The sequence below is a fragment of the Brachycentrus maculatus genome, unplaced genomic scaffold, assembly GCF_059751285.1.
Source record: "Brachycentrus maculatus isolate JH-2025_06_01 unplaced genomic scaffold, ASM5975128v1 h1tg000059l, whole genome shotgun sequence".
Taxonomy (NCBI): Eukaryota; Metazoa; Arthropoda; class Insecta; order Trichoptera; family Brachycentridae; genus Brachycentrus; species Brachycentrus maculatus.
Genome location: NW_028280813.1, coordinates 141,707 through 167,499, shown reverse-complemented (window position 1 = coordinate 167,499; position 25,793 = coordinate 141,707). Strand labels below are relative to the sequence as shown.

General features: G+C 35.7%; 2 protein-coding genes and 2 long non-coding RNA genes across 7 annotated transcripts; 3 read left to right on the top strand and 1 right to left on the bottom strand.

Annotated features, from left to right (window-relative positions):
- Window positions 1–251: 251 nt before the first annotated feature.
- LOC148311669 (uncharacterized) lies at window positions 252–3,190 on the top strand. 2 transcript variants are annotated; one of them, XR_015837216.1, is made up of 3 exons: window positions 252–372; window positions 502–964; window positions 1,412–3,190. It is a non-coding gene; the product is annotated as an uncharacterized LOC148311669 (long non-coding RNA). The 2 variants fall into 2 exon arrangements; XR_015837215.1 differs by having other exon boundaries at window positions 259–416.
- A 1,337-nt stretch (window positions 3,191–4,527) lies between these two features.
- Window positions 4,528–6,677, bottom strand: LOC148311668 (uncharacterized). Of its 2 annotated transcripts, none has more exons than XR_015837214.1 (3): window positions 6,621–6,677; window positions 5,841–6,048; window positions 4,528–5,385 (listed from the first exon to the last, which is right to left on the bottom strand). It is a non-coding gene; the product is annotated as an uncharacterized LOC148311668 (long non-coding RNA). The 2 variants fall into 2 exon arrangements; XR_015837213.1 differs by having other exon boundaries at window positions 5,841–6,417; window positions 6,621–6,653.
- A 550-nt stretch (window positions 6,678–7,227) lies between these two features.
- On the top strand, window positions 7,228–12,004 carry LOC148311667 (uncharacterized). 2 transcript variants are annotated; one of them, XM_088256256.1, is made up of 4 exons: window positions 7,228–8,091; window positions 8,924–9,007; window positions 10,537–11,027; window positions 11,449–12,004. In XM_088256256.1, the coding sequence occupies exons 1-3, from the start codon at window positions 7,725–7,727 to the stop codon at window positions 10,677–10,679; spliced, it is 594 nt and encodes a 197-aa protein (XP_088112382.1). In that variant the 5' UTR covers window positions 7,228–7,724; the 3' UTR covers window positions 10,680–11,027; window positions 11,449–12,004. The 2 variants fall into 2 exon arrangements, 1 of the variants encoding a protein (XP_088112382.1); XR_015837212.1 differs by lacking the exons at window positions 7,228–8,091; window positions 8,924–9,007 and adding an exon at window positions 10,214–10,321.
- Window positions 12,005–14,545: 2,541 nt separating this feature from the next.
- ProRS-m (prolyl-tRNA synthetase 2-like protein, mitochondrial) lies at window positions 14,546–23,964 on the top strand. Its single transcript, XM_088256255.1, has 8 exons — window positions 14,546–14,722; window positions 17,386–17,634; window positions 18,231–18,311; window positions 19,741–19,921; window positions 20,919–21,103; window positions 22,059–22,262; window positions 22,758–22,906; window positions 23,661–23,964. Exons 1-8 carry the CDS (start codon window positions 14,624–14,626, stop codon window positions 23,857–23,859), a joined length of 1,347 nt encoding a protein of 448 aa, XP_088112381.1. The 5' UTR covers window positions 14,546–14,623; the 3' UTR covers window positions 23,860–23,964.
- The last annotated feature ends 1,829 nt before the right edge of the window (window positions 23,965–25,793 follow it).

Here is a 25,793-nt window from a genome sequence, read left to right as displayed (position 1 = left end):
GAAATGCTTTAAATTGAAATATGAATTACTAGAGCCGTATATTTTAATTGGTGGGGTTATTTGACATGATACAAGTACCTCCTGTTAGTGGGAAGACAAAACAACTGTTTTACACCTTTGACCACTGATATGGATACCTAAATGTTCGACCTTTTAAAGAAAAATCAAATCATTCATTTCCTCACTCACGGCGAAGGCACAGGTGACGTCACGTTTAGCCACGGATTTTGGGAGGAGTTGGCAGATAGTATATAATTAGTCTATGGTCCGTGGAGTCGACTATTGTCGTATGTTCCTCTACACCTTTATAAAAGTGAATACAAGGGTTGACAGTGTATAATGTAGGGGCTTGACTCATGTTCCTTGTAATCGGTAAAGGCAAGATCATTTATTCATCAACATAAAACGAGTAAAACGTATGCTTTATATAGACGTGACAAATGCCATTTATTTTAAAGGTTAGTATCCCAAAACATGAAATAAGAGACGATTATTTTACAGATTGCTATCGGCATTGTCCAATTCAGTAAACAAAAAATTACATTTAGGAGTAGCGTCATTTGATCAACTTATAAACATTGACGCTATTTTCAAAGTACTCATAATTGCGAGATTATAACCGAAAAACAAATGGATCTCGCGCCAACTCGAGTCAAGGATGAACCGTTAGATGTATCTATCGGGAAAGAGGCACTACTCGTGAGTAAAGCAGAGTCTATGACAGTTATTCCAGCTTGTTTCGCTGTAAAGCAGGAGATAATCTATCCTGAAGTTCCTATTATCAAGGCTGAATCAGGAAGTGATGATGATATTCTCTATTCTGGAAATGTGACACCTCTGGAGAGTGAACAAGGGCCCAGTACAGCATCACAATACAATAACGAATTCAATTCGACGTGTAAATATGCTCCTAACATAAAACTAGAATGTTTGGAATCTTCGCGCAATGCAGAGAAAATATCCAGTTAGTATTTTTTTCTATATTTTCTATTTATTTATAACTAAGTAATTTATATTATGCTTTAAAGTATTATCTATATCCATACCGTGTATATAAATATTAATAAGGTCCGAATGTTTCCGTTCTAAAAAAGAATTTTATCTGTAGTTAATAAAATTTTGATTTACACCAACATTTCTGCTTCATTTCTGAAGAGTGTACTCTCAAATACAAAAATTGTGTTCCTTAACTTCCCTTATACATATATTCATTCACTATTGTGTACGTTTGTCAATCCATATGATACGAATGAAGAAAGTATTAAATTATTGACAACTGGACGTGTGTTCAAGAAATAAAAATTAATTTCTAAATTTTAGATTTATATGCATATTTTATTTAAAAAATAGTTTTCAATCTTATTAAAATTTATGGTCATTTTTTACATTCGCCATATTTTTTTCATTTCAGGCGTGAGGAAAATCAGAAAAAAATCAAAATATCTAGAAAAAAAAAATTCATCAAAAAATATTTTAAATACCCGCTTGCCTAACATACAAAAAAGAAACAAACATACTAGAGAGAAACCGTTCTCATGTCCAGAGTGCAATTATAAATATTCACAGAGATGGCATTTAAAAACACACATGTTCACGCATACGGGTGAAAAACCGTTCTCGTGCGCAAAATGTTCATTTCAGTGTTTTCGAAAATGCACTTTAAAAAGGCATATGTTTCATCACACTGGTGAGAAACCATTTTCTTGTACGGAGTGTACATTTAAATCTTTACAGAAGTCTACAATAAAAACTCACATGGCTATACATACTGGTGAAAAACCTTTCTCCTGTAAGGAGTGTACATTTAAATGTTTGAGAAAATCTACTTTGAATACTCACATGCTTACCCATACTGGCGAAAAACCGTTCTGTTGTACAGATTGTTCATTTCAATGTTCTCGAGAATCTTATTTAAAAAAGCATGTTTTGTTTTGTCACGCTCATGAGAAAACTTTCTCGTGCGTAAAGTGCTCATTTAAATGTTTAAAACAATCGGATTTATTAGAACACGTGTTTATTCATAAAGATAAGAAATCTTTTGCATGCACACGATGTATATATGAATGTTTAAGCGAAGTTTCTTTGGAAAAACACATGTTGATTCATACTGTTGAAAATCCGTTTTCATGCACGGAGTGTACATATAAATGTAGTATGAAACTGTTGTTAAAGAAACACATGTTGACCCATCCCTCTCAGAAAATAACATAACACGTATAATGTAGTTTTAAAACCTTTATTCGAGAACACTGATATTGATCGACACATACTGAACGTGTCTTTGAGGCTAAAAGGTCTCTCGGTGGGTGAAAGGAAAAGAGTGTCTCGTCTGAATATTGCCCCTTTTTAAAAGTTCCGGAGATTGACATTAGTCAATCTGCGGGCCTCGTTACTTAAGTCTCAAATGATGAGTTGAGAACCATGATTTCTGAAACTTGTTTTTTTTTTGTAGAATAGTACCCATTGGCATTGTGAATAAACATTTTAATCTGACAAAAGACCTCGTAATTCAAGATAAAAACTCCCTGCCCTCATTTACGTAATATTATAAAACGACAATCGTACAAAATATAAGATTGTCACGAGTTTAACAAATTGCAGAAGCTGCATATTAAAATTGTTATATAATGTAATGCTAGAGTACCTAACCACCTCTAATTCATAGATAGACTACCTGTTTTTACTGTACAACTGAAATGTTGGTTTTTATTATTCTTCACGAGCCCTTCGTCCTTGACTGCTAGATATAGGCCGGTCGGTTGCTGCTTGCAGCCAGTTTTTACCCCCACAGCAACTCGGACCATCTCTGGGGTATTCCGGCACCTCTTGATATCCATCGTAAAAAAATGGGATACATTTTATGGAGTCCTGTATAGCAATATGTCTGGTTTTTATTATGTCTATTTGTAAAAGTGATCACTTATTTCCCCTTCATGGTACAGGAACAACTTTTGGGTTATTTGTCTTTTGGTTCGGTAGTTGAGATATAGCTCCTATGCACACGCAAATATCGCGGATGCACACGGTAGGCCATCCAGTTTGTTAACGATTCCCGGCGAAAACTCTATCTGTGTCAGTAAATTTAGTTTTTTAAGTAGTAGTGTTTGTACGCGATTGAAGATGAAAAAATACTTAAATTACAATAAATTGTAATATGAATGACCAAATAAATAACAAAATGTATTTTTAAGATTGTGTTTTAAAATGAAATTAAAGTGTACATTTTTTAAAACAAAGAACGTAAAAAAACAGGATCAAGGAGCTGAGAGGATACACAATAACGGTTTAAGGAAGGTAGGTATTGATAAGCTGATTTTGAAACTTTACTATTGTGAAACTAATAGGTTTTTAATCTAAGTAGTAGTTATAATTTAATGTAGTTATGTAGTACAATAATTGATCTAAGATACTTCTGATAGTGAGGGCTTGCAAAACAAGCGTAGCATTGTAATATATCTTTAAACAAGGGAATATAAAGCTTGACCCTGCTTCAAAGTAATCGGCAAATCTTTTAACAAAGGCAAATCGATTAGTTTATTAAGAATTAGCAACGTTCTGATACCTTATAGGTCAAATATTCCAAAACATGAAAAAGGACAATCGTTTTCGCAGATTTAGAGAAAAATAATAAAATGCGTGATTACCTACATTTTTCAAACGTCTAGTTGGTACATGACTGCTGATTAGCTGGACGTAGTGTCTACGTAATCACTACTCAAAATTTCGAAACTCCTAGATATATTGATCAATCTCATGATGCATTACATAGCTCACAACAGCCATCTATGTTTGATGGATAAAAACTTTTATTTTAAGACCCTTTTGTTTGGATGTGTGCAAAATCCGAGCCCCGGATTATTTTTACACACGGGATCGAAGCGATCCGAGTATTTTGTCCGAGATTCAGTCTTTCAAAAGATACAGAATTCGGACGAGATGTAAAGGCGCTCTCCTATTTCACCCGCCGAGATAAACTTGACGATATATTAGAACGCGATATGGTAGAACAATGTTCAGGAGTTTTCGGTTGTTGGCGAATAAATCCAATTCAGTAAGCGACCGGTTGCGTTAAGAGCTACACGGCTTGCCTGCGCCCATTTTCTAAAAGCAATGTATATTTAATTTGAATAAATCGCTTTTTAGCAAAAAGCCCGCCAATATACATATTTCTTTTCCATACACGAATTTTAAAAATAAGTCAATTTGTTTATTTATATAAATATTTATTGAAAAAATATTTTTTGTTTGTCTTAACTCCTTACTTTTAATAATTATTTTATAAACCAGATATTTATTTGGAAGAAACACTTATGTTTTCAATACAAAAACGGTGTTTTAATAGAAAAATTCAATCACGTCAAATGTTAACTGGGTTTAATTTATTATTAGATTAAAACCAATATTTTTAGCTTTTCCACTTTTTTTATTTGACCAGCGACCGGGTTTCGTCGTTACCGACATCATCAGACTGGTCATCGTTACCGACATCATCAGACCAGTCTGATGATGTCGGTAACGACGAAACCCGGTTGCTGGTCAAATAAAAAAAGTGGAAAAGCTAAAAATATTGGTTTTAATCTAATAATAAATTAAAAATGCAATTCCATCACGAAGTGTCAGTGGATAATATAAATCTGTTAACTGGGTGTAAAGAAAATGAAGTTGCGATTTATCGTATGTTGAGACTCCATTATATGTATGAACATTATACTATGTTCTGAGAAAGATGGGTTAGCATGTGCTTCTTTAGCAATAGTTTCATACTACATTTATACGTACACTCTGTGCACGAGAATGAGTTCTCAACGATATGACTTAACATATGTTTTTCTAAACAAACCTCGCTTGAACATTTATATTTACACCGCGTACACGAAAACGTTTTATGATCTTTATGAATGAGCTGGTGTTCTAATAAATCCGATTGGTTCAAACATACACAAAAACATTTTGGGCACATGAACGTATCCTCACGAGCATGCTGAGCCATGTGTGATTTTAACATAGAGTCACGAGAACATAAATATTTACACTTTGCGCAGTAAAACGGATACTTGGTTTGTGTTTTAAAAGGCGATTTAAACGGACATTCAAAAGTACACTCCGTACAGGAATCTGGTTTTCCATTAGTATGTTTCGACATGTCCGTATTCGAAGACGATTCCTTTAAACATTTTAATGTACACTCCGCACCTGAGAACGATTTCTCAATAGTATGGGTTAATATGTGTGTTTTGAATTTCTCTATCTCTAAACATTTATATTTGCAATCTGCACAAGAGAACGGAATCTCATCAGCACGGCTAGGTAAGTGGGTATTCAAAATCTTTTTAGATGAACGTTTTTTTTCTAAACATTTATATTTTTTTCTAATCTTCCTCGTGTCTGAAATGAAAAATAAAGTCATTATGAAATGGTATTATAAAATATAAGATTGATAACATAAATTCTAAATATAGTACGTATAAAAGATAAAGAAATTGATTTTATTTCTTGAATACTTTAATTCTTCTTTAATTTAAATATTACTAGATAAATACCATATCTCTTAAATATATTGTGATACGAGTTTCGATGCATCCAGGATCATTATCAAATACGCTAAATGCACACGTAACAATAGATTTTGAAATAGTGGTATTTATCAGTAAAAATTTTAATAAAAATGGACAGTAACTGCTGAATTAATTCATTAAAGTTTGTACTTTAATCCTGTTGTCAATAATTCAATTCTCTGCTTGCCCGTATCACATAGATTAACAAATGTACTCGTACATAACGGTGAAGGGCCACCTGTAAGCGATGTTTAAGAACACATGAAAAATACAAAAAATACTTGCCGGAGATTTTTTCCGTTTTGCGCAAAAATTCCAAACTTTCTTGATTGACAGGATGGTGTTCGTTTATTTTAGTTAGTATTTTTATTTCACTAAATATGATTGGGTATTGTACTTCAGAACGAGTTCTCTCTTCCTCAATCGACGCATCCTCCCGTTCAACCTTTACACGAGCTGAACTGAGATCCATTTATTCTTTAGGTGATTATACCTGTAAATATTGGTACGAATACTTTGGAAATTAGGTCGATATTATGTATTGTTATGTTATATGCGTAACTAGGGCTTTTTTCTTTCAAAAAATCAAAATGTACTTCATGTCAAGCTTGGATGAGACATGTGTGGAGCTGTTCCGGGTCGTAAGACAGAGAAACCTTCGCCACAGTGATTGCCAACGTTGGGGGGACCTGACATGGCTCAGGGAGAAGATAACAAAAGGCTCTAGTCGTAATTTGGCATTATTCGATCAGGCAAATTGAAAAACGGACGTCAGATACGTGTTTACCAGTCTTTCATATCTATTCAACCACTATACTTGAAAATTCATGGAAAAAAATTCAATTTACTCCTTTATGGTAATCTGTAAAATAATATTTACAACATTTTGAGTGTGTAGTTCATAACTGGATTATCTCCAATTAGGAGTTAATTTTATAAATTATTTTTGACAAATCAACAGATGAATACTTCCATATTCTTTATCTATATTAAGATGTCAAAACGTCCGTGTAAAGCACACGTATAACTCACGTTATGCTGATGAATAAAAGAGCTTCCACTTACCAATTTTTGTGAAGCAGTCAAGCTTCGAATTGCTATGCATTAACTTTTAATAATGACTCAAAATGGGTGACAGAAAGACACGTGGCTATAGATAAGTACATTAATAACCAGGTTTTTAGTCTCTACCTTAGAGCGTATTTTCATACTTTGTAGGTGTCCTAGGTAGGGCGCTTGTCCACTACCCGTAATTACACGGAATTTTACCGTCCGGCACGTCAGTTAGCGTTTAAAAACGATGATTGGCTTGTGCTTTTATCCATAATTCTTCGGATTGGTGCTCTTGATCGGTGCGTGAACACGTTGCGCGTAAATTCGATCACGCTTAACTGTCGTAGTCGTTTTCATTTTTCAAAACCGGACTGCCGGACGGTGAAATCCCGTGTAGCAGACAAACGCCCTTATTCTTACTTAATAATGTAGGTATTTTACTGTATAGTGAGGTAACAAAATAATAAAATACATTTTTTGTAAAAAAATCACAGAGTAGTCAGTTCAACAATTGTCCAATAAAAGAGATTTTAGTTATTAAAATTGATGTAGTACTATCTAAACAGAGTCACTGTACTCCGTATGTTTTTATAGGTATGAAGGCAATCCAAGCCTTGACTGATTTGCAATGATTGGTAAGTGTTATGCCCTTTTATACGAAGCAAAGCTAATGCTTTAAGCAGTATTCCAAATATTAAGATTTATAGGTTAGGTATTCTGAAATTAGTGATTTTTTACGGATTGTTATTAAAAGATAGTCAAAATACTCTACATGAACGTTTATATATATATTTATGGTTTAAAATAATGAGTTTTAAATCGCGTAGTTTAAGTTTGACGTCTGCTTATCATACTGTAAAATAAGTTGATAGACCACTGGTGAATATAAATATATATAATTATCCATACGTATTAATTGATTCTTTATTTTTAGTGCTTTCACACAAATATGACAACACCAACGTGGAGAAAATCATTGTCTAACCTTGACTCAAATGCGCACAGCTTACACCCGCGCTGTAATATACCAGGAATGTAAATTAAACGTTTTATCGACAGTGATTGAATTACCGCATATGAAAAATTAATATTTTAAGGTGATACTCTTAAGAACAGATGGATCTCCCTTCAGTTCGTGTCAAGGCCGAACTGGGAGGTGAATCAACCGAGAAAAAAGAATTATTCGAGAATGAACCAGAGTTGAACGAGAAAAAAGAATTACTCGAGAATGAATCAGAGTTTCATGAGGTCATTAGTAATATTCCAGCATATTCTGTCGTGAAGAAGGAGATTATCCATCCGGATGTTTCTTTTGTCAAGACGGAACCAGAAAGTGATACTGCGGTAGAACCACTACTCAAGAATGAACCAGGGACCAGTGTTGATTCTCAGTACAAGGAGGAGTCGGGCGAAATTTTCTCTGAGATAGATATATATTATCCAAGTATCAAAGAGGAATGTTTGAAATCATCGGAAATCCGAAGTAAGCTGAACGTTTAATTGAGTCGTAATTTTATATTCAGTACTTTTATTTAAATTTTAAAATACTTAGGTCCATTTTTATTTTGTCTTTTTTTTTATTTTTGTCTACCCTTATCAGGTTGAACTTAAGGTTTACGAAATGTTTGTTACGATCGCTTCCGTAGCTCGGGTTGCTTGGTGTTCTTCCTTTGAGTTGCTCCCAGCGCGTAAGGTTGGCCTGGCAATCGGGTTGGTTTACTGATGGGGCTGGAGTCCTCAAGTAGCGTTACTAACTTTCCTGTAACTTTCACCCTGGGTAATAGAACATGGTGGTGGATTGTACATACTAGTTAGCATTTACTCACATGCGATGGGGATTTTGAAATCATCAGTAATAATTGTAAATTATAAATAAAATACTTGTTTTTTACGACTTGTGTATTACATTTTAACTAATAGCTTCGGAATCTACAGATGCTGGTTTGAATAAAAACTAAAGCATTAATAAGGAAAAATAATTATCTTTACTGATAGAGGTTGGAGAAATAGCAAGTGTGTGAGGGGGGGGGGGTAATTTAGTTGGGTTGGATTGCAGAATAAGAGTAATAATTTTTATCTTTTCATGATTGATTTAATACCTATTTGAGTTTTTTTAAGGAACCAAAAATTTATATACAGGACTTGGGAATGTGGTGGGAGATTATAGTGTCCATTTTTAAAATAAAATTGAAATCGAGCAATTAAGAATATGGAGAATCGTTTATAAAATTAAATATTGAATAACTTATTTCTATAAATTGATTAATGATGTTTAATTCAATCCATCAACTTTCATCTCTTTCATTTCCTTTCAGATTCTAAGAAGACCGCAAAACAATCTAAATATTCAAGGAGTTCAAAAACGAGCCTTCGTGAGAAGGCATTGGCATGCACAGATTGTACGTATACATGTATAAATATACATGATTTAAAAGCACACATGCTTGCTCATACTAGTATGAAACCGTTCTCTTGTACAAAATGTACTTATAAATGTTCTCTTAAACCAGCTTTGAAAAGACACATGTTAATCCATACTCATAAGGAACTGATCACTTGCAGTGTGTGTAGCTTAAATTTTACGCGGAAATGGTGTTTAAAAACCCACATGTTAATCCACACTGGTGAGAAACCGTTTTCCTGTTCGAAGTGTCAATTTAAATGTTCAGATAAAAGTAATTTAAAAGTACACATGTTGACCCACGGTAATGAGAAACCGTTCTCATGCTCAGAGTGTGCATATAAAGTACCAACAAACCTTTATTAAAGAAACATATGAGAACTCATTCTGGTGAGAAACCGTTCTCATGTACGGAGTGTGCATATAAAAGTACCAAGAAACCGTTGTTAAACAAACATGTGTTGACCCATCACTCAAATAAAATGAGCATATAACTTAACATTATACCTTATTTATTTATTTATTTGCATAGGTACATTCATTTATTTATTTACATGATATAATTATTTATTTACATCGTAACATTGATTAATTTAGACACACGTACATTTAGTTTACTCATGTATTTACATGACATTACATTCCAAGGCCCACGTTGCAATAGCCACTGTAAATCGGCACTTCTTTATATAAACAGTCACCCTTAAAGAAATGATACCGTTGTGTTGACGTGGTTCTCAGTTTGGGAAGAGTAAGTGCGTCCCTAGTTGCTCTAATGTGGTGTGGGTGTGAGTGTGAGATGAATTTTTGTGTATGTATATTTTTGAGCACGTGTTTTTGTTTTTGAGCATATATAAGGATTTATAAGAGTTGTTTTTTATACCCAATAAATTTTATTCCTTGAATAAAAGATATGAAGGGTACCTATCTAAAGTGTTTTTATTAATATTATTTATTATAAAAGTTCTAAGAATTCCTTTCAGTCAAGTCAGATTTGTTGTAGCTGCAACACCAATTCATTTTTGGACCTAGAAAAATACTCGTAAATATTTCAAAGTGTGATTTTGTCCAAAAATATCTTTGATTTGGATTCATACAACGTACAACTATAGACCCCGGTTTAACATCACAGTAGGTACCACAAAGCAGATTATCTATCACTTATCCATAGCCGTTTATCTGTCCTTTCTCTGTCAGTCTTGTAGAACAGTACTAATATAGTGTATAATATTTCACACATAGTAATTTAAAAAGTTCTTGTCGAGGTCCTGTAAATACAAGAGTTTAATTTCGCTCCACTTCCTTGTTATCAGTAAGTGTACGCCCTTTTATACTTCAACTCAACGTGTGCACGGCAAATGCTTTAGTCAGGGACTACACGCAATTATTCCTCTTTTGGAATTCAAGCCAAATGAATCGTCTTTTCCTGACGACAGTTTTGACCAAAATTTGCTGCATCCTACGCCCTATCTCTTTATTCCTCACAAAGTCAAACCACATAAATTTACTGAGCATAAATACTTACAGGTGTTATCTCTAATGGGCAATGGATATCCCTTCAGCTTGCATCAAAGCTGAACCGGAAGTGTCTACCGAGGAAGCGGACCTACTTAAAAGTGAACCAGAATCTGATAAAGTCATTAGTAATATTCCAGAATATTTCGGTGTAAAAGAGGAGTTCGTTATGGAAGTACCTATTATCAATGCGGAATCAGGAATCGATTATGATACTTTCCACTTGAGCGAACCAGATTCTGATAAAGTAATTAGTAATACTTCATCATATTGCGCTGTAAAGGAGGAATTTATGTACCCGGAGGTTCCTATTATCAAGGCCGAGCCAGGAAGTGAATATGATGCTCTTCATACTGGAGATGTAGTACTGCTCGAAAATAAACCAGGAACCAGTACTGAACTACAAAAGAAAACAGAATACAGAGATATCTTTGATGAAATAGACATATATCAGCCAGATATTAAACAAGAATGTTTGGCTCGCAAAGTTCGAGAAATCTCTAGTATGTATTTTTTTCGTATAATAATCTGCTGCTTTCTACTCTAAAAAGTCGCGAAGATATTTTTATTCAAATCACTGTTTATAATACAATTATAAAAATAGTGTTAATAGGTATATGTCGAAATATCATTAATGATTTTTACTGATTCATTTGTATTAGCTGTTTCGACAAGCGAAGGCTTGTCTGTGGACTTGCCTTTCTTTTTGCCGTTCTTCTTCTTTCCTGGTTATAAGTACAAAAAAATATCATTTGCCAATGTATGATTTTTTCACGTTATACAATTCCGGTACCATACCACCTAGAAATAACTATATAAAATTTAATTTTAGGTGTGTTTTTGTATCGAGAAAATCTGCGTTTGTATTTAAAGTAAACGTAGTTCAATTTGAATTGCAACTAATCGTCTATTTTTCCCTTTCAGATGTAACGAAGATCAGAAAAAAATCAAATTATTCCGAAAAAGAAATTAAAAGCGGCTTACTAACTCACACTGACGAGAAACCGTTTTCTTGCTCAGAGTGTACATTTAAATGTTTAATCAAACACAATTTAAATGCACATATGTTAACCCACAACAGTGAGAAAATGTACTCATGCACACAGTGTACATATAAAGGTTTAAGAAGTATTTATCTGAAAAAACATTTGTTAACCCATACTGGTGAGAAACCGTTCTCATGCGCACTGTGTACATATAAATGTTCTCGAAAACTATACATACAAAGACACATGTTGACTCATGCTGAGGAGAAATATTTCTCATGCACAGAGTGTACATATAAATGTTCAAACAAGCATAATTTAAAAGCACACATGTTGACCCACAATACTGAGAAAATGTTCTCATGCACACAGTGTGCATATAAAGGTTTAAGCAATAATTATTTAAAAAAGCATTTGTTAACCCATACTGGTGAGAAACCGTTCTCATGTGCACTATGTACTTATAAATGTTCTCGAAAGCTGTACATACGAAGACACATGTTAACACACGCTGCTAAAAAACAGTTCTCGTGCTTAGTGTGTGCGTATACATGTTCGTTCAAACATAATTTAAAAGCGCACATGTTGACTCACGCAGCTGAGAAAATGTTCTCGTGCACAAAGTGTACATATAAATGTTTAACCAGATATTATCTAAAAAAACACATGCTAACCCACGATGGTGAGAAAATCTTTTCATGCACACAGTGTTCATATAAAGGTTTAAGAAAAATTTACTTACAAAAGCACATGTTGAGCCATACGATACGCAAAAAACCGTTCTCATGCACGTACTGCACATACACATGTTCAAACAAATATTATTTAAAAGCGCACAAATTAACCCACACTGGTGAGAAACCGTTTGCATGTACAGAGTGTGCATATAAATGTGCCAACAAACCGCTATTAAAGAAACACATGTTGACCCACACTGGTGAGAAACCGTTCTCATGCACAGAGTGTTCATTGAAATTTTCAAATAAAAGTAATTTAAAAGCGCACATATTAACCCATAGTGAGAAATTGATCTCGTGCCCGGAATGCACATACAAATGTATAAACAAACCCTTGCTAAAAAATCACATGCTAACTCATACTGGTGACAAAGCGTTCTCATGTACAGAGTGTTCGTTGAAGTTTTCCAATAAAAGTAATTTAGACGCACACATTTTAACGCATACTGGTGAGAAACCATTCTAATGCTCGGAGTGTGCATATAAATGTACCAGGAAACAGTTTTTAAAGAAACACACGTTGACCCATCACTCACATAATATAACATAACACATGTGACATGATATCACATATCGCTCACTCCTTTCAAGAACGTCATAAGTCAAAAATCGACCATTTTCAGTTGTGCATGTTTTCGGAATGCCCAGAAAATGTACTATATCCCAGCAAAAGAGGCATATTTTAACTTAATATTTACCCGCTACAGGGCAGAAAAGGTTGTTTTTGAATTTTGAAGAAAATGTATTGTTTAATTATTTTTATAAATAAATTAAATATTTTCCAAATGGAGAAAAAACCTTCAGGTTTTAACTAAAAACATCTGTTGCACAGTAAAAAGTTTAATAAGTGGCTTTATATTTATTTTTAATACATTGTATTATATTTTTAAACTTTCAAATCGTTCTCCTGAAAAATCAAGTATTTTGATTTATGACGTTCTTGAAAGGAGTGAGCGATATGTTGCACAATATAAACTTTTAAATTGCTCAACTGTTTACATACATGTGAATAAAATAACTAGTCAAATAATAAGCTGTATAAAAAGTAGAAAATCTTGTTTTCTGGCGTCTCCCAGAATGTAGAATAATTCGGTAAGGGTTTTCTTCTTCTTCGTGAGCCCTCTGTCCTCTGTTGGATATAGGGCTTCCATATCTTTCCATTTCCTTCGGTCGCTTGCTGCTTTCTGCCAGTTTCTACCCCGCACAGTGACTATGTCGTCGGACCATCACTTTTGTGGGTCTTTCGACATCTCCATCTTAAAATTTTGGGGTCCATCTTGTGGAGTCCTGTTTTGCAATATGTCCTGCCCATTGCCACTAAGGTAAAGGTCTTGCATACATTTAAATAAAAGTGTCTCCTTGAAATAAAAGCTTTTTCAAATCAACCATAGATGCTGCCGCGAACTCACTCACTGACGTGAGATTTAAATGATACATTTATGAGTTTCAAGAATATGAGTAGTGTGGTTGAATGGTTATTGCTAAAATGTTCGAGTGATCACTTGACCAGCCATAAGCCTGTCAGGTGATAAGCCCTGTAAGTACCCAGACTTGTATATTCCACTTCTTCTATGTTGAGATGACAATATGTTACTTGAGTGTGTTTGAGGCTACATCTTCAAGAATTCTTGTTGGCAGGAAAAGTGCCTTAAGATCTCTGAATAATTAAATTTAAATCGGCTGCATAGGCCTCGGCTCGTATGTCTTATGTAGCCTCTAATTGTATGGATGGCTCTTCTTATTGAGGGGTATTCTAATTTGTAGTTGAAAAGTGTTGAAGTTTTGAAATAAATAAGCTTATTTTTTTCTTCTGTGTATCATTTAAGTAACTGCATGAATAGTCAAAGATTTTAAATGTTTTCACTGCCAGGTCCTAAAATCTGGAGAGAAGAGTTTAAGTTTAGATCCCTGCTTTTTTTAAATTACCTAACGTCCAAGTGACTCTGAAATCAAGCTCCAGCTTATGCAACACCGCTTATTGTGACCCTACTCAGGCTTCAACTTTTTAAGTTCTATAGCCTATGCCTACTCGTGAGTGGATTTACCCTTTATGTTCAAAGTGACTAATTTCACGTAATTCATGAGTGAAAATTCTAGGCAAAATCACTCGATTTTTCGCTAGAGGCATATACATTTAATTAAAGTTAGCAGAGAAGTTACTTAGGTGTATTTCATTCAAAATAGCTCTATATAAATTATCCATTATTATTATGATGTTATTTTCACATATGATCAACAGATCCCTGATCACCCCACCATATTCATTACTGAACGCCGCCTACAAACCGACGAAACGTCAAAATTGACATTCAAACTAATTTACCTGTCTATGGTAATAAATGTCAAAAAAGCACGGAGCTAAAATAAACAAAATTTATGAATATGAAGTATTTATCTAAAATATTCCAACCATTAATTGTTACTCCAAAAAATGCTACAGTTAAACATCAGGAAATAACATCGAAAAGCCAAAAGGTACATAAAAGTTAGGTTAGTTTACGTTTAAACTTGAATCCCAGTTTTCCCTATAAAATTAGATTTAACTAAACGATTTTTCTATAACTGTTTGTGAAAGTGGACTCGCACGTTAGGTACCTCCCATCTTTTTAGATTTTTTTTATAAACCGTTATCCGCACCCATGGTGCATAGGGCACTGCATCATATAAACGCAGTGTTATCTTAATCATTAACAAATGGAGGAAAGGTGATCAGCCCTCCGCTTCAGTTACCAGTCCAGAGTAATATTGAATAAATATTAGAGTGAAAAGATCACTTATCGCTCACTCCTTTCAAGAACGTCATAAATCAAAAAACTTGATTTTTCAGGAGAACGTTCTTAAAGTTTAAAAATATAACACAATGTATTAAAAATAAATATGAAGCCACTTACTGAACTTTTTACTATGCAACAGATCTTTTTAGGTAAAACCTGAAGGTTTTTTCTCCATTTGAAAAATATTTATTATATTTTAAAAAAATAATTAAACAATACCTTTTCATCAAAATGCAAAAACAACATTTTCTGCCCTGTAGCGGGTAAATATTAATTTTAAAATATGCCTCTTTTGCTGGGATATAATACATTTTCCGGGCATTCCGAAAACATGCCCAACTCAAAATTGACGATTTTTGATTTATGACGTTCTTGAAAGGAGTGAGCGATATATTTATTTGACCTTCTTCTCTGGGAATCGAACACAGGACCTCCAGCACGGTAGCCGAGCGTGCTGACCATTACACAAATAGTTATATAATATAAGACCCAGGGTAATATTGAATAAATGTTATAATGAAAAAACAATTTTATAGTATAGTATATACCGTAGTCATACAGGAGAAATTGACCGAGTACATTTTTTACAAAACCGTGATCATTGACTATTTGATATCTTACTAGCTTAATATTGCCCTGAAAAACATCCCAAAGGATTTTAAACTTGGAAGTATAATATATTGACTTGGTAAAGATGACTAACTGCATTGGTATTATTTATTGATTCGGCATTAACTTTGTGGAATGACATGATTATTTTATTAAAATTAAACACTTAATTAATCCACTGAATTAAGTTTTATTTTATTTACGACTAGTTTCGAAAACGACAATTGTTTTCATCTTCTGGTACAAATTAAAACTAACGAATAAAAATATATTTAGGTGTATATATAGGTTAATAAATATAGGTAGGGGGGTCAAATAAATAAATGTCAAGTCATGAATAATTTAGAAAATTTAGAAATACATAAAAATTTAAATTAGATAAAACAATAATTAATAATATACTGTTTCAAACTACGTCACCATTATTATCAATGTTTCCTTTTACAAAAAATGTTGTTCCTTAACCCCCCTCCCTATATTTATCAACCTATATATACACCTAAATATATTTTTATTCGTTAGTTTTAATTTCTACCAGAAGATGTAAACAATTGTCGTTTTCGAAACTAGTCGTAAATAAAATAAAACTCAATTCAGTGGATTATTCAAGTTTTCAATTTAATTAAAATTGGTGTTTATTTTGTTCCTAAGCAAAAGTGACTTAAATGGCCCATTTTACCTTTTGTTAGTTGGTCACTTTCTCCTGTACGACTACGATATATGTAGAGGGTATATAAACATGGCACGATCAGGTATGCCAAATACTTGAAAGTGGTCAGGTCAGGAGTCGAAACAATCGGCGGGTGTGTATGAGGAGATGCATGAACGTGGTAGAGGCGAAGAATGTTTGCAAGGACAGAGTGGTGTGGCGTTCTCTTCTCTCTGCCTACCCCTGCGGAGAAGCGGCGTGATGGTTAGTTAGTTAGTAAGTTAAGTTGACTTAAAATGATGCTTTTTGCCAACACATGTATCAAATTAATAAAATTTTGCGGCTATTTGGATAATGAATATCTCGGTAGAGGAAAGAGATGGAGCAAAGTCTGTGATTGTATCTGTGATTGTATGTGATAGAGGCCAGGTATAAGAATGCTTTGAGCCGTGTTATGCCAAACAGCCGCAACTTGAGTTAGTTTTTTTGATGGTATTTTCAATAAAAGATTCCTGCCAAGTTATTTATTTATTTAATTATTGGAAATCAACAGCCATTAACAAAAATAATAATAAAATACAATATAAGGAGCCGATAATGAGGCTGATTACTGATTTCACATTTTATACAGCAAAATATAATATATATAATAACAAGAAAGAGTAAAAATACTATTAAGCTCAAAATGAAATGTGAAAAGCATTATCGATAAAATTAAGAAAGGTGTGTTGAGATGGTTTGGACATGTGGAGCGTATGAGTGAAGAAAGAACGGTTAAACAAATTTATGGAGCAAATGTAGTTGGAAAAAGAAGCAGAGGACGACCGAGGAAAACTTGGCACAATCAGGTATGTCAAATACTTGAAAGCGGCCGGGTCAGGAGTCGTAATAATCGTCGGGTATGTATGAGGAGATGCATGAATGTAGAAGAGGCAAAGAATGTTTGCAAGGACAGAGTGGTGTGGCGTTCGATTCTCTCTGCCTACCCCTGCGGGGAAGCGGCGTGATGGTTAGTTAGTTAGTTAGTTAGTTAAAATGTGTTTGCCTGATGTGGCGTGTGGCGTGGTGTAGTGTTTTGGGTTAGTTATGACTATCCAGTCTTCTAGCTGCTCCTGGAGCTGGGTTTGGTGCGGCCCGGCGGCTCCGGGTGCTTGTCCCTCCTCCCGCTGGCGACGAGGAGCCTCGGTAAGCTGGCGCGGCTGGTGGAGCGGCGGCTGCAGCAGGCCGGCGCGCAGCGGGTGGCGCTGCCGCTGCTGGCGCCCGAGGAGCTGTGGGCGCGCAGCGGCCGGCTGGACGACAGCCCTGAGCTCATGAGGACCACCGACAGGCACGGGAGGAAGTACATCATCAGCCCGGTGAGATGCCGCATGTCTACCTTCTAGTTACTAGTGCAGTATCGGCATGTCTGCATGTCTTTTTCTACTTCTTCTAACTCTTATCCGCACCCAATGGTGTATAGGGCGCTGCATCGTATTGACACAGTGTTATCTTGATCAATACTTATATGAAGGCAAGGTGATCACTCCTGCGCTTCAGGGACCAGTCCGGGGTAATATTAAATAATATTATATGACTCGAGCGCGATCTGTCATTGAAAAAGTCAAATAGTGAAATATTAAATTTAAACCCTTATCCACACCCCGATGGTGCATCATATAAATACAGCGTTATCTTGATCGTCAACACACAAAGGCAAGGTGATCACTCCTGCGCTTCAGGGACCAGTCCCGGGTAATACTAAATAAATATTAGAGTGAAAATCATTAATATTTATTTTCATACCATTTGACACACTTAAAATGTTGTAAATAAAATTTAAAAGATTAAGCTAGGTCTTTTGTCCTCTAATCCTTAATGCAAAATAATTTATTTGTACTTGCATATATGAAATTATCATTTTTGCAAATTTGACTAGCGAAAAATTAAGCTAAATTTTACTAATTTTTTTCAGACCCATGAAGAGATGATGACCGATTTGATAGCCAGTGTTTCTCCTGTGTCTTCAAAGCAACTTCCACTGATGCTGTACCAAGTATGTATCCATCTTTTCTCATATGATAACACTGCATCAATTCGTCTTATGCTCCACTGGATATGTGTCCAAATAATTGTAAATAAATTATCTGGTAAAATTATAAGCTTAAATAATAAAAACGAAAATTTTGAGTGTGTCCAAATACTTGTTCACAAACTGGATTATCTCCAATTACAGGAGTATCCTTCATATTATTTTTTGACATCTCATCAAAGATGAAGAAGAAAATGGAAGTCTGGATATTTTCTGGCGTTTCTCATGTGTGTGATCCAGGATTCGGACCTCACATACTAATATAAGAGTTTCTGCTCAGTAAAAAGCTTCTTTCATCTCGCCAATAGATGTCTCTAGTGAAGTTCTAGTGATTCAAGAACAACGTTTCAAAATTGGTTCATTTATATAGAACTTCCAAGAATTTAAAAAGTGTGGTTGTCAATAATGGGTAGAATTGGTGAATGTTACACATGTGTAAAGTGATCCGCCTCCGTAGTGTAGTGTTCTGGAGGTCCCGGGTTCCATTCCCAGGGGGGGTCAAATAAATATAAGTGATTTTTTCACTGTAATATTTATTCAATATTACCCTGGACTAGTACATAAAGCGGAGGGCTAATCACCTTTCCTTCATGTGTAAATGATCAATATCAATGTGAAGCAGTGCCCTATGCACCATTGGGGTGCGGATAAGGGTTTTATATAAATTTAAAGTGATCACTTAAACCAGCCTATGACGGTCGTCACCCCCTGTAAATGCCCAGACTTCCATGTTCTTCATCATCTTTGATGAGATGTCAAAAAATAATATGATTTAACCGGATCCACGCGGCTCGCATAAGCGTATGTGTTTTAACAAGACATGCCCCATACGCGGCTGACATAAGCGTTTGTGTTTTCACTTTGCTCCAAGTTTCGAACCTCAGTTCAACTTGGAGGGATTTTTTCATGGTGTGGAACTTTGGATAAAATAATACGTCATGAAAATAATACGGCCGAGGGAGCTTATGACATCTGTTGAAATATCTGACTAATAATTTGTAACATCACAAGGATAAATAAAACAACAGATCCCTGATTTTTCTTGCGGTCGGTAATTAGTCCGCGCCATAATCATGCCCTATATCTGTCTCACTCTCGACGCTACGCATCGTCAGTGGGTAAGAGTGACACACGATGCGTGCTTTGATTTATTTATGTTACGATCTAATTTATTTATATTACGATATATTTCAAGAATAATGTGACACACGTGTATTATAGGCACAATGAATCCCATTGAACGTTTTTGTTTAGGAAAATAAATCGTTTCATAACTAAATACATGATAAAAGTAATAATTTAAAAAACGGCGAAATACCGCCGCGCACGAGCGTCTCTTAGGAACAAAGTTAACGCGTTTAAAAGGTTAATGTTCTTTGCATGTTGTTGCTAGATTGGTAGTAAGTTCCGCGATGAAATGCGGCCCCGCTACGGCTTGATACGCTGCCGGGAGTTTCTCATGAAGGACCTGTATACCTTCGACAAGGATGAGGAGTCTTCCATGCAAACGTACAACCTCATCAGCGACGTTTACCACAAGATATTCCAAGATATAGGCATTCAGTTTATAAGAGGTAAGGTTTTTTAAAAATATTTGTTAGTTGCCTTGAGGTGGAGACTGACCGGAGCATGTCGTCGTAACATAACGTCCTAACATCGCTCGCGGCGAATCATCAAGCATATGAAACTAGGGATGGTGTGCTCGGCTCGCTGTACTGGCTGCCTGAATGCTCACATCGCAATGTGTTACGTTACGACCAAATGCTCCGGTCAGTCTCCACCTTTAGAATATTTTCCTTGCCTATTATGTACAAGGATTTATGTCTTTTTTTTTATTTACTGAAATTGTAACTTGTATTTACTTAAATTGTAAATTGTACGTCCGCCTCCGTAGTTTAATGGTCAGCATGCTCGGCTACCGTTCTGGAGGTCCCGGGCTCGATTCCCAAGGGGGGTAAAATAAATATTAGTGATTTTTTTCACTGTCATATTTATTCAATATTACCCTGGACTGGTACCTGAAGCGGAGGGCTGATCATCTTTCCTTCATGTGTAATCGATCAAGATAACACTGCGTCATATAATGTAATATTGAATAAATATTACAGTGAAAAAATCACATATATTTTTTTGACCCCCCCTGGGAATCGAACCCGAGACCTCCAGAATAATAGACGAGCGTGCTGACCATTACACTACGGAGGCAGACTAAAGTTAGTGCTTCAAATATAATTTTTTTTTTTTAATAATTCTTTTTAAATTGGAAAACTAACAGAATATTTCGACAAAAATAACATAATATGATATAATACACAAAAATACCATTTTCAATTATAGGTTTCCACCAAGTAATCTAAAAATAAAACAATTTAAATAAACTGTCATAAAAGTAAAACTATATAGAAAATTTCTTTATCAACTGGTCAAATAGACATCAACAATGTTTCTTTTAAACGTATTAAAAGAAACGTTATTGATGTCCATTTCATTAAGCATTTCATTGCACATATCGCAGGCTCGATTTAAAATTGAAATATAGTGAAATATACCATAATGTGTTTGTTTCCACAGTCCAGGCGGACTCGGGGACTATGGGTGGGAGTCTGTCCCATGAGTATCACTATCCTACGTCCATCGGGGAGGACGTGCTTCTCAGGTGCCGGTCCTGCGGTACCACAGTCTCCGCAGAGCTGGACTGCGGGGCTTGCTGCGAGGATGCTGACCGCAAGACTCGCGAGCAGCTGCCTGCCGTGGAGGCAGGTTGAATGGGGGCATTGTTGGCACTGCCCCAGTGCCATCTGGACTTCTATAATCTGAATGCCAAAAATTTATTCATAAATTGGGTGTTTCGTTTGTAGAACTCTATATTTACCACTTAATGCTAGACTTTTTTTATAGAAAGTGTTTCAAAAAACATTTTTAAATGTTTTATTCAAGGTTCATCCACTTTTCAAATAAAATATAACAGTTCAATCTCTGTCCATTCATCGTGAGGCCGACTGGGATGTGCTTCTTCTGATACGGAACTCAAAATTGACAAAGAAGAGTCGCTTACAGAATATTCAATATCAATATTTTCCAGAGTTTAATTAGGGTCCTTTTCCATACTGTTGGTAGAGAGCGGGAGACGCTTGCGAGCGTTCTATTTGCTTACTTTAGGTAGAGCGCGAGAGACGCCTGCAAACATTGTACAGATGGGAATTGGGTGTTGCGGCTACTTGTGATTAGTATACTGAGGGTCGGGCGGCAGACTGCCAGAGTATAATTAGGGTCCTTTTCCATACTGTCGGTAGAGAGCGGGAGACGCTTGCGAGCGTTCTATTTGCTTACTTTAGGTAGAGCGCGAGAGACGCCTGCAAACATTGTACAGATGGGAATTGGGTGTTGCGGCTACTTGTGATTAGTATACTGAGGGTCGGGCGGCAGACTGCCAGAGTATAATTAGGGTCCTTTTCCATACTGTCGGTAGAGAGCGGGAGACGCTTGCGAGCGTTCTATTTGCTTACTTTAGGTAGAGCGCGAGAGACGCCTGCAAACATTGTACAGATGGGAATTGGGTGTTGCGGCTACTTGTTAGTATACTGAGGGTCGCGCGGCAGACTGCCAGAGTATAATCATGGGAGGGGTCTTACAACAATGTGTGGTTTAGTGGTTAGTCAGCTTTGATTAATACACAATTCAAATATTGATTTTTTTATTTAAAATTTTTAGGTTGGTCATGCTTTTCTCCTTGGCAGTCGGTATTCGGCCCCGTTGAACGCCAATCTAGTCTCTAAGGAGCCTTTGCATATGGGCTGTTATGGTCTGGGCCTAACTCGAATTCTGGCCGCTAGTCTGGAAGTACTTTCCACGGAAACAGAACTCCGTTGGCCAAAGCCCATTGCACCATACTCTCTTTGCATTATCGGCCCAAAGGTAAACCAATATTTTAATTCATTCTTTTTTTTTTAATTTTTTTTTTTTTAATTTTTAATTTTAATTTTTTTTTATTTTAAAATGTCCGCCTCCGTAGTGTAATGGTCAGCACGCTCGGCTACCGTTCTGGAGGTCCTGAGTTCGATTCCCAGGGGGTGTCAAATAAATATAAGTGATTTTTTCACTGTACTATTTATTGAATATTACCCTAGACTGGTACCTGAAGCGGAGGGCTGATCACCTTTCCTTCATGTGTAAACGATCAAGATAACACTGCGTTTGTATTACGCAGTGCCCTATGCACCATTGGGGTGCGGATAAGGGTTTTATATATGTATATATATATATTTCATTTAATACAAACCATTTTTTAAAACTTAAATTACATCATATGTACATATATTTTCATCTTCTTACAGTAAACAAAACATTAATTTTTAAATTCTTTCAGACGCTTTTCATTTTTTTAAATTTATTATTATTTTTGTTTTGTAGGAAGGGTCAAAAGAATACACAATCGCTAATCCCATGGTTGAAGAGATTTACTCAATATTACATATGCAGTGTCAGAATATACGTGAAGACATTATAATCGATGACAGACATGGAATGACGATTGGCAAAAGGATTTTCGAAGCTAAAAGGTTGTAAAGCTTAGAATTTTTGTATTCCTCCATAATATTTTAGTTAACCGGGAACGTCGGGGTCAACCAATTTGGTCACCTAGTGTGTGTGTTATATATTATACATATATATTTATATAATAATAACTGAATGCAGTCAAAATGCGATCTCTCAGAAGAATGTGCGATAAAACGATGTACGATAGATGTACGAATAGTGAAATAAGGAAGGAATGCAAAGCTGAGATAAGCATTATCGATAAAATTAAGAAAGGTGTGTTGAGATGGTTCGGACATGTAGAACGAATGAGTGAGGAAAGAACGGTAAAACAAATTTATGAGGCGAATGTTAGTGGGAAAAGAAGGAGAGGAAGATCGAGAAAAACATGGCACGATCAGGTATGCCAAATACTTGAAAGTGGTCAGGTTAGGAGCCGTAACAATCGGCGGGTATGTATGAGGAGATGCATGAACGTGGAAGAGGCGGAGAATGTTTGCAAGGACAGAGTGGTGTGGCGCTCTATTCTCTCTGCCTATCCCTGCGGGGAAGCGGCGTGATGGTTAGTTAGTTAGTTAAAAAGTTCTCCCGAGAAATCAAGTTTTTTGATTTATGACGTTCTTGAAAGGAGTGAGCGACATGACCGCGGGCCGCGGGAAGGCCACCCTTGATCTACATTATGAGAAATTTGGTTGTCAACACAGTGTATAAAGTAAATTAAGCAAGCCTATGACTTCCACATTCTCATCTTGGCTAAATTTGATCTTCTCTTTTCAGAATGGGATATCCCCACATTCTCGTGATTGGTCAGAAGGCTTCGAATGCCGTTCCGCAATTTGAGCTCTTCGATTTGACGGAAGATGAGTTATATATTTTGGACACGGACGGCGTTGTAGAAAAATTACAAGAAAATGTCCCAAGGTCGACTAGCTTGCCGGACAATAGTGATTTTTTTATGCAAAATGTTTTGAAATAAATTATATTATTTATTGATTCGGCATTGACTTTGTGGAATGACATGATTGTTATTTTTCAAAAATTAAACACTTGATATACCACTTTAATGAGTTTTATTTATATTTACGACTAGTTACGAAAACTTACAGATGTTTTCATCTTTTGGTAAAAATTTTAACTTAATTAAAATTACCAATATATATATAATATAAATATCCGCCTCCGTAGTGTAATGGTCAGCAGCTCGGCTGCCGTTCTGGAGGTCCCGGGTTCGTTTCCCAAGGGGGGTCAAATAAATAAAAGTGATTTTTTCACCCTAATATTTATTCAATATTACCCTGGACTGGTGCCTGAAGCGGAGGGCTGATCACCTTTCCTTCATGATAACACTGCGTTTATATGATGCAGTGCCCTATGCACCATCAGGGTGCGGATAAGGATTTTAAAAAAATACATTAAAAATGACCAATTTATTTTTACCAAAAGATGAAAACATCTGTGAGTTTTCGAAACAAGTCTTTTATGTAAATAAAATTCATTAAAGTGGCATATTCTAGTGTTAAATTTTTTTTAAATAATTGAAATAAAATTAATACGTCTTCAGACGCTGCGGTCTTTTATTTAATATGTTTCTGCCATGTCTAACACCAGTGGGCTGTACGGTATCTCACCCGCGTTAATAGGCAAAGGAAGGATGAAAGCAAAGTAAAAGTTCAGTTCAATTGGATTCAATTTATTTAGTAATAATTAACATACACATTACATACTAAAATTGAAAGCGTACATATTAACATAAAAATTATAAAGGAAGCAAGAATATTCTTGATAAAGATGTAGAAGAATCCCTTATGGGAATACCCCCTCAGACACATGGAACAGGTATTGTTCAGCATATCTTCCTACAGGCATAACCATCGGCAGGTTGCTCCTGTATATAGGAATGGGAAACTATCTATGCCCACGCTGTCCTTAGCTAACTATCGGGAACATACAGACCGATGCTCCGGATAGTTTCAGGATTATCCATCATACCGCGCAACAATGGATAGAAATGCCTCGTCAAATACACATACCTTCTAGTTTCTAGACTGTTGTAGGCGAGCATACCCTGGAGGAACTAGCTGGTCTTCTTACAGGCATGACCATCGGCAGGTTGGTCCTGTATATACGAATGGGAAACAATATATGCCGACGCTGTCCTTAGCTAATATCGGGAACATACAGACCGATGCTCCAAATGCATTGAGGATTATCCATCATACCGCACAACAATGGATAGAAATGCCTCATCAAATACACATACCTTCTAGTCTCTAGACTGTTGTAGCCGAGCATACCCTGGAGGAACTGGGTCGGGTAGAGCCAAGGATAATACCTGCACCTTAAACTTTTAGTATGTAACCAGTCACATTTGATGATGTCCGAACTCGCAAATATACTTTCCTTCTAGTCCTTATTCTTAGTCAAATATGTTCCTTCAGATACCGCGCGCAAAAATGGAAAAAAAATACCCCACAAATACACTTTCCTTCTAGTCCTTCATGTTGTCAAATAAGTTCCTTCAGACAAATCGGAAAATGTTATATGACAGAATTAAAAATGACGACAGGAATATAAGGCTGAACTAGGGATAGTTGAAAAGATTTTTTTTTTAATCCCTTACCGCACCCCAATGGTGCATAGGGCACTGCTTCATATAAACGCAGTGTTATCTCGATCGATTACACACAAAGGAAAGGTGATCAGCCCTCCACTTCAGGTACCGGTCCAGTGTAATATTGAATAAATATTAGAGTGAAAAAATCACTTATATTTATTAAGCCCCCCTGGGAATCGAACCCGGGACCTCCAGAACGGTAGGCGAGCATGCTGACCATTACACTACGGAGGCGGACTAAAAGATTAAGAAAAGTTTTTGAAGGCGGTATGGACATGTAGAGCAAATGGAAAATG